The sequence below is a fragment of the Osmerus eperlanus genome, chromosome 1 (assembly GCF_963692335.1).
Source record: "Osmerus eperlanus chromosome 1, fOsmEpe2.1, whole genome shotgun sequence".
NCBI lineage: Eukaryota > Metazoa > Chordata > Actinopteri > Osmeriformes > Osmeridae > Osmerus > Osmerus eperlanus.
This window is the reverse complement of record NC_085018.1, coordinates 6,201,225-6,219,622: the sequence shown is the minus strand read 5'-3', so window position 1 is coordinate 6,219,622 and position 18,398 is coordinate 6,201,225. Positions and strand designations below refer to the sequence as shown.

The following is an 18,398-nucleotide window of genomic DNA, read 5'->3' as shown; positions in this document are numbered from 1 at the left end:
TCAAAATCACTGAGCTAGGTGAATTCACATCATATGAATATCTTGCTATAGAGCTCAAAACCGAATCAATACTTTTTGTTATTATATATCGGCCACCCAAGCACTCGCCAATATTCATACAAGAATTCTCTGAACTATTATCACTATGTGTCACTAGATATGACAAAGTAGTTTTAAACAGAGACTTAAATATCCAAGTAAATAAAAAAGCAGACCCAAGAACTATTGAGCTCTTAAATCTCCTTGACAGTTTCAATCTAACTCAACACATAACAGACCCAACACACCGACACGGAAACACACTAGATCTAGTGATAACAACTGGACTAAATATCAATAATATTTCAATAACTGATCTACACCTCTCAGACCATCATTATATACTTTTTAATGTGGAAATTATCATAACAAAAACCAAAAAAGAATTCTTAGTCCATAGAAGATATTTAGACGATACAGCTATGATGAAATTTTCTGAACAATTTGCTCTATATGAGCCGACTAACCATGATTGCTCTCTGAATGAAATGGTAGAGAACCTCAATGATGCACTAATATCTGTGTTAGACTCTGTTGCACCACTGAAAACCAAAAAGAAGTGCACAAGCAGAACCTCCCCATGGCTGAGAAATAAAAATGTTAGTGAAACAAAAAGAAAATGCCGTGCAGCAGAGAGAAAATGGAGGAAAACAAAGATCACTATCCACTACAATATCTACAAAGATACACTAACCACCTATAACAAAACCATCCGTCTAGCAAGGAGAGAATATTTCTCCAACATTATTACAGAAAATGCCAGAAATTCCAGAGTTCTTTTCTCCACCATTGACCAGCTGCTAAACACTGTCCCTGCTCCACCTCCATCCTCAGTAGTTAAATGTGAAGAGCTTGCTTTGTTCTTCAAGAACAAAATAACTTTGATCAGAGCTAGTATTATTAATAGTGGGGTCGAAACTGACATCAGTAGATTCTGCAACATAACCATGAGCACATTTACCTGTATCACACTTAGTGAACTTTCCAAAATTGTCAGCGAATCTAACTCCACAACCTCAGATATTGATCCTATACCCACAACATTCTTTAAGCGAGTGTTTGATAGTGTCTCAGGTCCGGTGCTAGAGATTATAAACACATCCCTTAGAACTGGCGTTTTCCCAGATGCCTTCAAAACAGCTGTTGTAAAGCCCCTATTAAAGAAACCCAAATTGGATAACAGTCTACTTGCAAATTACAGACCAATATCAAACCTTCCATTTATTAGTAAAGTACTGGAAAAGATAGTTTTAGTCCAATTAAATTCTTTTCTTGAAGAAAATAACATCCTGGAAGTCTCGCAGTCAGGTTTCAGGAAATATCACAGTACTGAAACTGCTCTCACCAAAATAATTAGCGACCTCAGACTAAACTCTGATGCAAATAAAGTCTATATCCTTATCCTGTTAGATCTCAGTGCAGCATTTGATACAATTGATCACGACATCCTAATCAATAGACTGGAAAAGCTTATTGGGTTCACGGATAGTGTATTGAACTGGATGAAATCATATATCACAAGAAGGACGTTTTATGTTAGTTTAGGTGACCATAGGTCCAAGAAACATGAGAACTGCTACGGGATTGCTCAAGGAAGCTGCTTAGGTCCATTACTTTTTTCTCTATATATGTTACCACTCGGCGACATAATCAGAGAACATAACATAGATTTCCATAGCTATGCGGATGACACACAACTATATATATCCACTGAACCCAACGATGCAACGGCCATCAATTCCATTACCAACTGCCTGTTGGCAATAAACAAATGGATGAACGCTAACTTTCTTAAATTAAATGAAGACAAAACCGAAGTCCTACTATGTGGCCCCAAATCCAAAAGAGAGATGCTTATTAAGAATCTTGGAGGTTTAACCCCCTGTCTTAAACCAGAGGTGACGAGTCTCTGTGTAATCCTGGACTCAGATTTGAATTTCAACTCTCACATTAATAAAGTGACCAAAACAGCTTTCTTTCACCTGAGGAATATAGCAAAGGTACGACCATTCATAAACCAAAATGATGCAGAGAAGTTAATTCATGATTTTATATCCAGCCGGCTGGACTACTGTAACGCACTTTTCACTGGTATTCCCAAGAAAACCACTGAAAGACTACAGCTCATTCAAAATTCTGCAGCTAGATTATTAACCAAAACTAAAAGGAGAGAACACATTAGTCCTGTCCTAGCTACTTTACACTGGCTCCCTGTTACCTTCAGAATTGACTTTAAGGTCCTTTTCCTCACATACAAAGCTCTACACGGACAAGGACCTAGCTACATTGCTAACTCCTTTATAAACTACACACCAGCTAGAACACTGCGATCATCAAATGCAGGCCTATTAGAGGTCACCAGAAGCAGTCATAAGAAGATTGGTGATTCGGCCTTTGTCAATTACGCCCCAAAACTATGGAACAAATTACCCATAAATATTAGGGAAGCAAACACTAGACATTTTTAAAAGACAGCTTAAAACCTACCTTTTTACCGAAGCATTTAAGTAATTTTATCTCAAAAGGGTTTTCCTACTTTTATTAATTATATTATTGTTATTTTTAAGATGCATGTTTAAAGTTGGTTTCTCTCTTGAACAGAGATCTTATTGGTATTTTTATTTTTGTTTGAATTGTTTATCACTTGTATTATTGTTTTTATTGATTTTATGTAAAGCACCTTGAGCTGCAATTCTTGTATGAAATGTGCTATATAAATAAAGTCTTACTTACTTACTTACTTACTTTATACATCACACTGTGTGCGTGAAAACCAGCGTAGGCAAGCTTTTTGTGCGTACGCAACGTTTATACATGAGGCCCCTGGTTCTCAGCAGAGCTCAGAAGGTTGAGGTCAGAGAAGGAGGAAGCATTTAGGAGTGGGGATAGAGACAGATTCAAGGACTCGAAGAACAGCAGGGCTCAACATTAATAAAAATTGGCACTGGCCCCACCGGGCCAATGGGTTTGAAACTTCCTGGCCCCAAGACAATTTTTACTGGCCCCCCCTCCAAAAGTTGTAATTTATCATTGTTACAACAAAACCAAAGACTTCTAAGTTGTGTTATTCTGTTAACATGTTTAACCATTTATTAAACACATCCTGGATATAAAAAGAACAATTCTCACAGATCACATTTCTAGTGATAAAAAATAAAAAGGTAATAGTCAGCCAAACAATTGACTTTTAACCTCAAACATGACGTGCTCTCTTCCCTGCTGACAGCCATCTCTGCACAGCTCTGTCAGGCTGAAACTGAAACCTCTGGTCCCTCAATGCTAATATATAAAAGCTTCCATAGCATTTCATCAGTATGATACTAAGTACCCAAGTCGACACCATTCTTCTGCTGCAGTTCAATAGGCTGGGGGAACGAGGTGAACGGCTGGCCCGTCTTAATTACGTGATATGCCGTTGTTATAAGTCGTGCAATAACACGATGGGCATCTACATTTAAATTCCTGACCAGCATGGTCAACGGTCTGGAAGATGGATTGTCAACCATCCGCTTAGCTGTCACGCAAACCAGGTGCTGTCTGCTAGCATGGCTGGTCAGGGATTGTTTTCGAAAATTGTCGATGCCTGTGTAAAAAGATCCACTTTTGTCTGCTTTAGACGGACGACAGACGACACAGTGCATCTTCGTTCCAGAAAAAAATTGCTTCCGTTTGAGCTCATAGCTCTACTTTGCTGCCATCTTAACTTTATTGTCTCGCGCCAGTTGTTAAAAAATGTATAGAGAATAGAGAATTACAATTTGACAACCACTCGTCACTCACTACTGAACTCTTGATTTGCCAACTGTGCGCCCAACAAGCTGAAGTTATTTATGCATTTAGCAAAACATATGAAGGATGTTAACTTTTACAATGCAAATTTTGTTTTCAATCAATAATTTGCAGTGGCCCGATCGGGCCAGTGAGTTGCTAGTTTAACTGTCCCGACGTTACTTTTTACTGGCCCCGGGCCATCGGGCATTCGTTATTGTCGAGCCCTGAACAGGTTTAGCAAGGCGGTGAGAGAGGCTAAACGACTGTACTCTGAGAGACTGAAGCGTCAGTTCTCTGCTAACGACTCTGCTTCTGTCTGGAGAGGGCTCAGGCAGATTACCAACTACAAACCCAGAGCCCCCCCACTCCACTAACGACTCCCACCTGGCCAAAGACCTGAACAAGTTCTACTGTAGATTTGAAAGACAATTGGACAGTCCTGAACTACCCCATGAGGCCTCCTCCCTCCCCCCCTCTACAGTCACGACTCTCTCCATTCAGGAGGGTGAAGTTAACAGACTTTTCAAGAGGCAGAACCTCCGCAAAGCAGCTGGGCCGGACTCTGTCTCTCCTGCCACCCTCAAGCACTGCGCTGACTCCGGTGTTTACCAACATCTTTAACACCTCCCTGGAGACATGCCATGTGCCAGGCTGCCTCAAGTCCTCCACCATCATCCTTGTGCCCAAAAAGCCAAGGCCAACAGGACTCAATGACTACAGACCCGTCGCCCTGACCTGTGGTAATGAAGTATTTTGAGCGCCTTGTGCTGGCACACCTCAAATCCATCACAGACCCTCTACTGGACCCCCTGCAGTTTGCCTACAGAACCAACATATCTGTGGATGACGCCGTTAACATGTCCCTCCACTTCACCCTACAGCACCTGGACTCCCCAGCATCCTACGCCAGGATCCTGTTTGTGGACTTCAGTTTGCCTTCGACACCAACATCCCCGCCCTGCTTCAGGACAAGCTCTCCCAGCTGAACGTGCCCGACTCCACCTGCAGGTGGATCACAGACTTCCTGTCTGACAGGAAGCAGTGCATTAAGCTGGGAACACAAGTCTCTGACTCCCGGTCCATCAGCACCGGATCTCCTCAGGGCTGCGTCCTTTCCCCTCTGCTCTTCTCCCTGTACACCAACAGTTGCACCTCCAGTCATCCGTCTGTCAAACTTCTGAAGTTCGCGGACGACACCACCCTCATTGGGCTCATCTCTGACGGGGACGAGTCTGATTACAGGTGGGAAGCTTTGCATTCTAACCAAAGTGCCAAGACAGATCAAATTAAAGTTCCGGATGCATGTGTGTACTGTGAGAAGAAGCATGTATTGGAAAACTGTGAAAAGCTCAAGAAACAGACACACAAAGACAAGATTGAATTTTTGAAACATAAAGGATATTGCTTCGGTTGCCTTACACAAGGTCACTTAAGTAAGGATTGTACAAGTAGGCTGACATGCCAGGTATGCTCGCTGAAACATCCAAGCATTCTGCACGTACAGAAACAGGAAAAGGCCAAAGAAGGAAAGAACAGCACAAGCGAGGCTCAGATCACGAGTGCTGTAGGACAGGAGACGTGTGGATACACAGGAGCCGGAAACGGAGAATGTGTTTTAGCCATTGTTCCTGTAAGACTCAAGTCCAAGAAAGGCACACGGACAGTGTGCCTTTCTTCTTTTCTCTCATTTCCAACATCAACAGCCTGAAATTCCTGTAAAGAAGGAGAACATCCCTCAGCAGATGGACCTGCAGAGATGGACTTGCCTTGAGGAGGTACGCCTTCCGAGTATCAAGGCTGAGATAGGCCTGCTGATAGGTGCTAATGCTCACAAGGCAAAAGAGCCTTGGCAGGTTATCAATAGTCAAGATGATGGTCCATATGCAGTCAGGACAGCGATTGGATGGATTGTAAATGGTCCCATCAAGAATGAAGATGAACCTCAACACAGTGAAGGATTGCAGAGTGTCACTGCAAACAGGATATCCGTGGCAGGCATCGAAGAGATGTTAACACAGCACTTCAATTCTGACTTCTCGGAGCGCAGCTGTGAAGACAAAACAGAGATGTCTCTTGATGATAGAAAGTTCATGCAAGATGTGGAACAATCTGTTAAGCTGATTGATGGACATTACTGTATTGGATTACCCTTTAAGGACAGGTCCATGAAGATTCCCAACAGTCGCAAACTGGCAGAACAGAGAGCAATCAGCCAAAAAAAGAAACTCATCAAGAACAAAGAATTCTGCGTTGACTACCAGGCCTTCATGCACGACATTATAGCAAAGGGCTATGCAGAGAAGGTGCCTGCGGAAAGCTGTCAGTGTAGGGAGGGAGAGGTTTGGTACATCCCGCACCATGGGGTGTACCATCCCAAAAAGAAGAAAATCAGGGTCATCTTTGATTGCACTGCGACTTACCAGGGAGTTTCACTGAACAACCAGTTACTCCAGGGCCCGGATCTCACCAATACCTTGATTGGAGTATTGACAAGGTTTAGAGAGGAGCCAGTGGCAATGATGGCTGATATAAAGGCAATGTTTTATCAGGTCAGGGTACCAGCCAAGGACTCTGACTTCCTCCGTTTCCTCTGGTGGCCAGAAGGAGACTTGACAGGAGAACTGAAGGAGTACAGGTGTGAAGCTTACTAGCTTCATAAAGAATGAATGATTCATGATCCACATTTCCTTTGTAAAGACATATCTGAGTGGCCTGTCAGACCTGACATACCAAGCACCATGGATGACGACGACGGTGAAGTCAGAAGGACAGCACTCGTTAGTCTCATCAGTACAGCCCAGGTTGAAGCCATGAAGAAGCTGGTGGAATACTACTCTGATTGGCACAAGCTGAAGAAGGCTGTTGCATGGATGTTGCATGTGAAAGATCTACTCCACCACTTTGCTGTGAAAAGAAGGGAATATGAAATCAAGGTTGATCAGACAGAAACTGATCAAGACAAACGGAACTTGAAAGTACAAGAAGAAATTAAGAAACTAAGACAGACAGTGGATAAGAAGGCTTTGTCTGTACAATATTTAAAAGATGCAGAACTTGTGCTGATACGGTTCAGTCATATGGAAGCAAATCGTTACCAAAATTCAAATGCAAATGCATTTCCAGAAATGCATTTGCATTTTAAGAATGTGGCTGCATTATTTGACTCATAAATGAAATTAGTAATCAATCATCCTATTTGCATTTTAATTTTCTTCTTCAAGAGTGCTCAATCTTTCACTTAATTAAAATGAAAAAGAAATAGACATTTGAGATTTAATTTTCAAAATATGCCCCAGCAAATAGATACCAAAATTCAATTTGAAATGTAAAATTTGAAAATTCAAATGCATTTCCAGAAATGCATTTTCATTTAAGAACGTGGCTGCAAAATCGTGACCACAATTCAAATGCATTTCCAGAAATACATTTTCATTTTCAAGAACGTGGCTGCAAAATCGTGACCAAAATTCAAATGCATTTCCAGAAATGCATTTTCATTTTAAGAACGTGGCTGCAAAATCGTGACCACAATTCAAATTCAAATGCATTTCCAGAAATGCATTTGCATTTTAAGAATGTGGCTGCATTATTTGACTCATAAATGAAATTAGTAATCAATCATCCTATTTGCATTTTAATTTTCTTCTTCAAGAGTGCTCAATCTTTCACTTAATTAAAATGAAAAAGAAATACACATTTGAGATTTAATTTTAAAAATATGCCCCAGCAAATAGATACCAAAATTCAATTTGAAATGTAAAATTTGAAAATTCAACTGCATTTCCAGAAATGCATTTTCATTTAAGAACGTGGCTGCAAAATCGTGACCACAATTCAAATTCAAATGCATTTCCAGAAATGCATTTTCATTTTCAAGAACGTGGCTGCAAAATCGTGAGCACAGTTCAAATTCAAATGCATTTGCAAAAATGCAAAATGAACGAAAAAGCATTGTGAGCGGCGCAGCAGAGTGACGTCAGTAGCCGCTCTTCTTCAGCTCCCTGCTGACCGAGCTACCCATCTTGTTCGGTAGGGGGCGGTGTGCACATCTGCATTACATTGCAAATGTGCCGGGAAATTGATTGAATTGCCGGGTATTTAGAGCAGCGTTCCCCAACCGGTGCCCACCGGTCCGTGGACCGGTACCGGTCCGTGGGTCATTTCGTACCGGGCCGCACAAAAAAGAATTAATAACATTATTTCCTTTTAATTGATTATCAGAGTCTGAAAGACGTTTTATTCTGAAAAATGACCTGATTCTCTCCTTCTCCGCGGGCCTTTTCCCCTGAGCAAAAATGCTCTGCAAAGACGTGTGTTTACTCATTTTTTAGCAAGTTTGTGGGCTTTATAGAGAGGTATCATGCGCGTCTCTTCCTCTTGACACATGACAAGTGATAGTTACCACTCAATGGAGCCTGTTTGAGACAACAACTCTATTGGTGTTTTGAATGAAGGCTATCCTGAGATCGCCACTAAAGCACTGAAAACCCTGCTTCCATTTCCAACATCAAGCGGGATTTTCTGCCGTGACAGCAATCAAACAAAATTTTGGAATAGGCCTAAACTGGATATAAGGAACGCACTTCGGGTGTCACTGTCGTAGCTTATAGTCACACACAACAGTGGGACTGACATATCGAAAGCTAGCTAGTAACAATATAACGATGGAAAACCAGGCTAAGAAATTTAAAGATGGGGCTGAAAAATTAAGAGACAAAAATACATCACATTCACTAGACATGGTTTTGTCAATTGAAAAAACGGCTGTTTATTTTACATAAAACTTGCTCAAATCACCTAAACTATTTTTCTCCGCGCGCTCGCATTAGGTGTGGAAGTCACTAACTAGGATAACATCAAACCCAGAATGTGCATGCATTAGCAGCACAGCTGTCCAGGGCCTATCTTTCCTCCCAGTCCGTCCCTGCCGGTCCGTGAAAATATGTCTTACATGAAAGCGGTCTGTGGCGCAAGAAAGGTTGGGGACCGCTGCTTTAGAGGACGCATCACAGATCATGGCGCTCACTCAAATTGTGCAAACACTGTTAGAATTAGCTGAGCAGGTAGAATCTAATAATATATCTGAGTCTGATGCCCGTGACCGAGTAGAACAAGTCATAGAGAGCTTGGCTGCATACTCTGCCGTCACAGATTTACACATTAATAGTAGCTCTGCCACTGTTTTAGTCATTGTTTGACATCAAGTTGCTCAGTCTGTGATGCGTCCTCTAAAGACCCGGCAATTCAATCAATTTCCCGGCACATTTGCAATGTAAAGCAATGCAGATGTGCACACCGCCCCCTACCGAACAAGATGGATAGCTCGGTCAGCAGGGAGCTGAAGAAGAGCGGCTACTGACGTCACTCTGCTGCGCCGCTCACAATGCTTTTTCGTTCATTTTGCATTTCTGCAAATGCATATGAATTTGAATTGTGGTCACGATTTTGCAGCCACGTTCTTAAAATGAAAATGCATTTCTGGAAATGCATTTGAATTTGAATTGTGGTCACGATTTTGCAGCCATGTTCTTAAAATGAAAATGCATTTCTGGAAATGCATTTGAATTGTGGTCACGATTTTGCAGCCACGTTCTTGAAAATGAAAATGCATTTCTGGAAATGCATTTGAATTTGAATTGTGGTCACGATTTTGCAGCCACGTTCTTAAAATGAAAATGCATTTCTGGAAATATATTTGAATTTTCAAATTTTACATTTCAAATTGAATTTTGGTATCTATTTGCTGGGGCATATTTTGAAAATTAAATCTCAAATGTCTATTTCTTTTTCATTTTAGTTAAGTGAAAGATTGAGCACTCTTGAAGAAGAAAATTCAAATGCAAATAACCAAAATTACCAAAATGCAAATGCCTTTGGAAATGCATTTGCATTTGAATTTTGGTAACGATTTGCTTCCATACAGTCAAAGGGAGATGTATCCAGAGGAGTTGGCCTCACTGCAAAGTAAAGATTTACAAGTGAGGAAATCGAGTCAGCTCCGCCGGTTAGACCCAGTGCTGCATGAAAGTGTGATCAGAGTAGGTGGTAGGTTGAATAAGTCAGCCATGCCAGAAGAAGTCAGACGGCCAGCTGTGCTACACAAAAATCACCACATTGCAAACCTGATTCTGCAATGTTCATCATCAAATGGGTCATTGTGGAAGAAATCAGCTTATTGCAAAGGTCAGACAAAAATACTGGATGCCTGGATTGAACAGAGCTGCCCGCACAGTAACATCCAGATGCATCACATGTAGAAGGTTGCATGCCAAGCCTGCAGAACAGAAGATGGCAGACTTAGTTGAGGAACGCATACTGCCAGACAAACCTCCCTTTACACATGTGGGCGTAGACTATTTTGGACCCTTTGAGGTCAAAAGGGCACGCAGCATGGTAAAGAGGTATGGGGTTATGTTTACATGCCTCGCACTTAGAGCAGTCCACATAGAGGTGGCCCACTCTTTAGATACCTCATCATGCATAAATGCCATCAGAAGATTTGTCTGCAAAAGGGGACAAGTCTTTACTATGCGATCTGATAATGGCACCAATTTTATTGGAGCTGAAAGAGAGCTCAGAGAGGCACTTGAAGAGCTTGATCACTCCAAGATAAAGGATGACCTAATGCAGAAAGGGATCAATTGGATCTTTAACACACCGACTGCCTCCCATCAAGGTGGAATATGGGAAAGACAGATTCGCACTGTCCGAAAGGTGTTGAACTCTGTGTTGAAACAGCAGGTGTTAGATGACGACGGCCTACACACCTTGTTGTGCGAAGTTGAAGCCATCATCAATGATCGTCCTCTGACTACTGCCTCAGATGATCCAAGCGACTTAGAAGTATTGATTCCAAATCATCTTCTGCTAATGAAGAAGCAGCCAGCGCTGTCACCTGGCGTCTTTAGCCGTGACGACACCTACTCACGCAGAAGATGGCAACAAATACAGTATATGGCCGACTTGTTTTGGTCAAGGTGGACGCAGGAGTACCTCCCGTTGCTGCAAGAACGCCAGAAGTGGCATGCTCTGAAGAGGAACTTCGTTCCGGGAGACCTTGTGCTCATCGTGGATAGTTCTGCCCCAAGAAACACATGGATGACTGGAAGAGTCAAGAAGACTTACCCTGACTCGAGAGGAGTTGTCCGGCGGGTTCAAGTCCTGACCAAGTCCAGCCTGTTGGACAGACCTATCAACAAGCTGTGTCTGTTGCAAGAAGCGGAATGATTCAGAAAAAGGACTGCTGATGTTTTAGGCCTCAGTGGAAAATGTTTGATTCATTCATTGAGTTAACATATACAGAAGATATTGAATTGGTATGGATATGGCTCTGTTTGTAAGTTTGTAATTGTTATGCATCCTGCCTATACAATTAAAAAAGGAATGTTAGAGCCATAAACAATATGTGTATTATTTCTGTAATAATATTATTTTATTACCTTGTTATCATAATGAATACCTCTGTAAATTAGAGACTTTTATTTTGACACGTTGTCGACCATGTGAAGAGAGCATGTTAGTTAGAAGGAACAGAGGCACGGAGGTACTCAGTTTTTTGACCGTGCTGCTTAACTGTGAAAGATTAGAGCCATTTATTTCATGTAAAGACAAGTTTACGTCAAGATAAAGAAATTGAAACCTTTTGAGCCTGCACGCGTCAAGTACTTTCCCCGAGTGCTTCAAGGAATGACACAGATAGTGGATCTGCTGCCATATCAGGCCTCTTCAACAAGGCCAAGAACTCCCATTGACATTCATTCACTTATTTAACTATTATAAGTCCATCTAATGGCAATTACAGTATGCATAAGCCACCTTATCTCAGTATCCGATTGCACTATGTTGACCACTCACGCTGCTCATTCTTATTCTTATTTTTATATATATTTTATTTTATATTTAAATTGTTGTATTCTTAGATTGTTTAGCTCTTAGAAATAGTTAAATTAAGTAAAAGTACAAAAGTTTAAGATTCGTATATGTTTAGTGTTTTGCACCTCCCTGCCACAGTAAATTCTGTGTTTGTATAACATACATGGCGAATAAACCGAATTCTGATTCTAAATATTGGCAAACAACCAAAACTATTCCCCTGTGGTTTAAAGGAAGAGGGGAAACTGAACAGTGTTTTAACATTAACCAAATTATGCCAATACCAATGGCATTAGTTTTTTCACTCTATGGGTTAAATCAGAGCAAGAATGGTCAAAGTAAGGTTAAATTAAATAGATATTTAATAATATTTCAAATGAATGAAATCTATTACAAGGCAAACATGTTACAAAATTAAGGTTTTAAATCTTACCTACTCTACCATAATTATTGTAAATCAGAGAGAAGGCAAGAGGTGAGGAAGGAGAAGGAGTGTAGGACAGGAGATGAAGAATCCATATAACAATGCTTCACAATTCCCTTTATACCAAACTATTATCCATGGAACAACCAATCAGACCACATCTTGACCCTTACTTATCAACATATGATTAGCAATGTGACAGTAAGTTACACAATGAGGCATGAGACCCATCAGTGTTTCCTGCAGCACTTTTCAGAACCTGTTTTTCGTCCAGGCCCGCCCGCGGGCCCGAAACACTGCCCCCTCCTCCCCCAGTTACTACGCAGTAAATGTTAATAAATAAATGTTTTAGACTACTACACATGTTATACATCATTGGAAATCTACGATTCTTGTGCTTGTAGATATGTAAACCATTTCAAGATTGAGTCACAACAACAAGTTTAGTCAACGTCTTTGTCCAGTCACCACTTTGTAAACAACACCAAAGCCAAACGTCTCTACTTACCCTCAAAGGTTCAGTGTCGTCCAGGTATGCAAACAACACATCAACTTGATCTGCGTACATTCCCAAGGGTTCAAAGTATCTAACCATGTAAAGTAATTCGTCCAAATACTGCCCAAATTATTTCTCACCAATTCTCGTTTTTCATACCACTGCTTTTTTCAGTGTTTTTTCAAGAGTTTTGTCCCATTCCTTCTACCAGTGGGTGTGGCTACTATGGTGTAAATTCGTTCTTGTATATGACGCTGCACTCCAGGCGTCCAACACAGAACGGAGACCCTCTGTATTTCCTGATACAGATGTACTGCATGAATGTATAAGTGTACAAATATAGCTATATATTGTGCCATGATCATCATTGTTTTCTGTACATGTGGATGTTATTGAAAGTGAGGTTACAACAATGTACCTTCTAAGCATAGATTATGCTTTGTACTACCTAGTTTGTCGTTCTGTTTACTACCTAAAGTTACCCAGTAATATCTGCAACATAAGTGCCCATCGAGTGACACTAAGTACACACAAGTGACCGCTATTTTATTTACGGTTACTCTTCAATATTAATAAGACTTTATTTATATAGCACATTTCATACAAGAATTGCAGCTCAAGGTGCTTTACATAAAATCAATAATACAAGTGATAAAAGTAATAAAACCCTTCTGAACACAGGCCGCAGTCTTTGCGAGAATCCAAAACACATAAGCCGCAGTCTTTGCGGTATTTCGAGCCACAGTCTTTGCGGTATCTCGAGCCACAGTCTTTGTGGTTTCCCAATATAAACAAGCCGCAGTCTTTGCGGTATCTCGAGCCACAGTCTTTGCGGTATCTCAAGCCAGTCTTTGTGGTTTCCCAATATAAATAAAAAGCCGCAGTCTTTGCGGGAATCCAAAACACACAAGCCGCAGTCTTTGCGGTATCTCAAGCTGCAGTCTTTGCGGTGTCCCGAGCTACAGTCTTTCCCAATATAAATAAAATGTTACTCAACAAAATAAATAAAATGTAACACAATCAATAAAAGCAATAGTACAAGTCAAATATAATATTTTTAATTGATTCCTTTCGTGTCTGAGTTCCTATTTGAAGCCATGTACCAATTGTAGCTCTGGCTCTCATCAGACTCTATAAGCTGTCCAATTGCAAACTTGGACCCTATCTAATGCAGTTGGCGCCTGGATGGGGAATTGGCAGGCCGAGATGAATGTTTTGTGGGTGTGACTTTTTTTCTGTGTCATCACCATTCATAGCTATACTACCAATGTGTTTATGATTAAATTGTGTAGTGGAGCACAAAATTGTTTACAAAAGCACAACATTCTTCATAGATCTAGCCTCTTAATCTTGCTCTCAAAGTGCACCAGACTGACGCATTTAATTTTTAAATATACCAAAAAGTATTACGGGGGAGCATGCCCCCTGACTAGATTTTCCAGGTTGTCACCTCAAATTTCCCCTAAAAGTAACAATAACATTTTTTGGGGTTGTACTATTCTTTATTTTACTGTTGATGCAACATCTCATTTAAAATCCGAAAGAAAATACAATAACAACTTTGGGAATAAGTAGAACAAGTTTTAAAATTGTAGGTTAGCTACAGTAATTGTTGTTGATGGCTTGTTGCCCGAAAGCATACTCACTGTTGTAGATTGTTGAGTCTACCTTTGAAAAGCTAAATGGTTAGTGTGTGTTTCAGCAAAAAAAAAATTTTTTAGATGCTTTCTTTGTCCATCGAAAAATATACTTCTGTCTGCTGCAGATCGTTGCTGTTGAGATTGCATCCATCACCTACCAGTCCTTGGAAGGTACTCTATCTCCACTGCAGCTCACTAGTGACCAGAGCCATGACCCAGTTCTGCTCATCCAAGGGGTAGAGCCAGCAGTGTGTATGAACGTGGTGCTCCAGGTATAGCGCAAGTAAAACATCTGTTTGATTTACAAAGAAATGTATGCTTAAGAAACCAGGGTTTCCCACAGCACTTTGCAGCTAAGGCAGCAGCCTATACACGCCTGCCGCCTTAACTACGTCATCAAAAACGTTTTTTCAGTATTTCTTTTTTTTTATAGCGATATCCGTCGTGTTACTCTGTCCTGTTTTCTCCCTTTCATTCCAAACGCCAGTCTCCCTTCTCTGCAGAACGCATTAGTCTATCGCACATAAATATTTGTTATTTTTGCACAAAAATAACAAAATATTGTTATTTTTATTTCTGCTTACAGGTTGACTATTTGGTCTTATACAATGAGGCTGGTGAAATTCTGAACCTGTCTGTGGCACTGATTCTTGGAAACCTAAATGCAGAAATGATGCCAATGAACCAGGAGTTTCGGATTAAGTTTGTCCAGGTATTTCTTTATTGTGTAAAAACCACTGTCTGGCTCAGTTTTTTAAGATATGCTGTTAAGTGGGGATTTCATTGCCAGAAACAATTGCACTGAATTGAGATGTGGGAGTGTGACGCATGAATGTATATCTGTAATTTCCCCTGACAGAAAAATGCTGAGAAGGTGTCTGTCCAGTACAGTGGGAATCCAGGGTACGTGTTGGGGCTTGCGTTAGTGTCGGGATCAAGAACAGTGGAATATCCTTTTTCTATTTTCCAATCTCCTTAATTTCTGTATGTCACAGACTTCAGTAAATCATTGGTTGGAAAAGATCTGCAATCATTTGATCCTTGAAATCTTTTGCTCTTTTTATATATATGTTTGCACACCATTTGAAAAAATATGTGGTTTCACCACAAACTGTCTTACCACTGGTCCATCGTTCAACTTGCATGTAGATGGTAGAAAGAATGCATAATTCACTTGTTATTTGTTAACAGCATTCAAGTTTAGAAAATGGCTGATGTTACCCTATGCCACTAAAATTATCTTCTCCTGACACCACCATGAACTGCATCACCTACCTTGAAGCAAACAGATTCATAGGCAAATCTTGCAGTATTCAAACCCATTTTTTATCCAAAACAGACCTTTGATGTCAACAGTAAGCAATGAATGATTAATTTAACGGGTCTCTTGGTAACTTGGTATGTGTTATTGCCTAGTAAAAGTGTATCTGTTCTGTTTATTGAAAAATATGTTCTTAACGGTTATGCTCACTGGAATAGTTCAGAGTTCAGATCCCAAGGGAAACATTACCCTTTTCAAAGGTACTGAATTGGAGGACTGTCTCAGAGGGCCACATCAACGCTCCCCTGTCTTATTTGGAGTTAATATGTTATCTGGCTGCACATTAAGGTACAAATAAGGAAATACATGCAAATGCAGAATTTATGAAGCTTACAACACAGAAGCCTATTTGAAAGAGCCCTGGAGTGCACAATTTACAGACCTTGGTCCATGTGCACACAAGTCAGGAAAGTTGATACAGATCTCACATGCCACACCTTGTATTTCTCACGCTGAGAAGTAAGGGATAACTTGTCCCGCTATATAAAATTAATGGACAAGGTGCAGGCATATGGAGGGAAGTTTTCTGCCGAGTTTATAACTGTCTCGAGTTATACATAGTTAAATGCCACCTACCAGCCAATCAGAAACACCAGCACCCACCCAAATGTTAGTCAATGGACCTCTTTGAATTCTAATTGTGCACCCCTGACCTAGCCTATGCAATATTATGTGTGTCAGTGTAAAAGTCAAACTTGCCCTGATTAGACCCACTGGCAAATGATGAACAACCAGTTGCGAGTCTTAAAGACAGGGTAGATAAGTTTTGCAAAACATGCAATATTGGCTTGAGTTTGAAGTACCGTATTTTTCTAAAACAAAGTCGCGGTTTATACCCCGATTTAAAATTTTTCTTGTGGTGGTGAGGCCATTTGGAATTTTCATAAAAACAAACTCCTCGTTCGCCGTTGCTCCTATTTTCATGGACATGTAATCAAATCATTTTCAGACCACAATCACCTTGACATGTCAAAATAGGACTGAATTACAGCTTTTTATACTTGGGTCAAATCTGACAACGCTTCCCACAGGAGAAACTGCTTACTTGTTTTTATACAGTAACTGAACACAGCATTTCCCTGCAGTGAGAATAGCTCACTGGGATAAGACAGGTTCCTCTGAAGTGCAAGGTCATAGGTTCGAACCCAGCCACAGTCATCAAGCATGTCATGATACTGGTTCATCTGTTTAGTGAAGCCAGGTATGCCACAGTAGCTGTCTAACAGTACAATGGTAATGACCATGTTTCATTCTCAGGGGATCTATACTCAAGAAGAGTCAGATTTATTGTGCTTTGTAGATATGTGTCTTCTAACCTCTAGGGGGGCGATCCCGTGTCTGACGCATGTAAACTTGTGATACCAGCCGAATTGATGCCGCCATTTTGAATTAATAAAACGTTTTTGTCCTACTCCTCCTACAAAATGTATCAAATATTCACCAAATTTGGGACAGATTATCTTCAGACCACAATCACCTTGACATGTCAAAATAGGACTTGGGCCAACTCGGACAACCGCTTGCCACAGGAAAAACTGCTTATATTTTTACCCAGTAACTGAACTGTGATTTGCAGCACTGAGAATCGCTCACTAGGATAAGTTGGTGTCCTGGCAACGGCAACGTCAGAGGTTTGAATCCAGCCAAAGCCGACGAGCTTGTCATGTCTCTGATTCTCTGTTTAGCGAGACTGTAAGCCACTGCAAAGGAAGCCAGGTACACCGCAGTCGCTAGTTACCTGTAGTCAAGCTACAAGCTATAGTCAATGCAATCCTCACACAAACTATCAAAATGATTTTAGATTTTCGAAACCGTTTGTCCGGTACAGCCAATCGAAATCGGCAGCAGAGCCGCCAAACAGAAAGTTGTGTCGTATCTCAGCAAATCTTTGATGGATTCACGCCAAACTTGCTGCATGTACTTGGAACACTCTTCTGAGGATGTCGAAAGTTTCTTCTGGGTCATCTGACCTGCTTGGCCACCCCATTGCTGCTTGCAGCTATATTTTACTAATGTATCCCAATTAGAACTGAAAATGCCTAGTTCTTAAGAGCATTCTCTTGTTCTCTTGTCATTTAGATGTTAGTTTAGACAGTCAAAAGACAGATCCATCTTTTTGTGTATTTTTCTTTTTAGGTTAGAGGAGACAGCAAACTGCTCTCAACTGTCAAATGGCATACTGGGTGTGCTAAGGGGACAAGACTATCCTGAATATGTGGCCTCCTTTGGGAATTCCCAATCTCAAAATCCAATGGACTGGGTACCAATCGAGAACAGTAAATCAAGTATGGTGAGCAACCTTTTAATAGTTTTGGCACACTCAATTAGCTAACTAGTCTAGCTACATAAAAAAAAAAAAAAATTAATCAGTTTTCCGAATACACAAGTGTCAGTTAATGTATCTACCCAACTAAAACATTGGTTGCTTCCCAGAGACATCTGGAGTTCAGAATGGATGGGAAAAAGTAAATGTTTTGAGATTGACTGAGTTATATCATCCCAAATACTTCAAATACAAGGACAAATAGCGAGGGCTTGGAGCACATGGAGTAGTTTAACTAATGTATTAATTCTGCCATACAAAGCGATATCGGTCGACAGCTGTGTAGGTTACTAAGCAATTGGCGTCGCAGAGCAACATTCCATTGCCCCCAGGCAACATCGCTCACCTGCCGTGTGTAGTGACCTTTACGTTCCTTATCGTCCATAGTCAAAATGTATTTGTCAGGTGGCGGCTGGTATAAATGGGCAAATAGGGCTCAGCCCTCCCTATCTTTTATAATAAAGTTGAGAATTTTTGTTAAAAGTTTGTTTAAAGTTTTGGTGGCACCTAGA

General features: G+C 40.7%; 2 protein-coding genes across 2 annotated transcripts in view; both read left to right on the top strand.

The window, feature by feature from the left end:
• tpra1 (transmembrane protein, adipocyte asscociated 1) overlaps positions 1-18,398 on the top strand; it is a 208,945-nt gene that overhangs the window by 126,870 nt on the left and 63,677 nt on the right. The window lies entirely within an intron of this gene.
• tctn1 (tectonic family member 1) overlaps positions 1-18,398 on the top strand; it is a 58,900-nt gene that overhangs the window by 38,317 nt on the left and 2,185 nt on the right. The window contains exons 8-12 of the mRNA XM_062456402.1: positions 14,368-14,514; positions 14,829-14,954; positions 15,102-15,190; positions 15,714-15,851; positions 17,700-17,853. Coding sequence (XP_062312386.1) covers positions 14,368-14,514; positions 14,829-14,954; positions 15,102-15,190; positions 15,714-15,851; positions 17,700-17,853 — 654 coding nt within the window. The remainder of the gene's footprint in view (positions 1-14,367; positions 14,515-14,828; positions 14,955-15,101; positions 15,191-15,713; positions 15,852-17,699; positions 17,854-18,398) is intronic.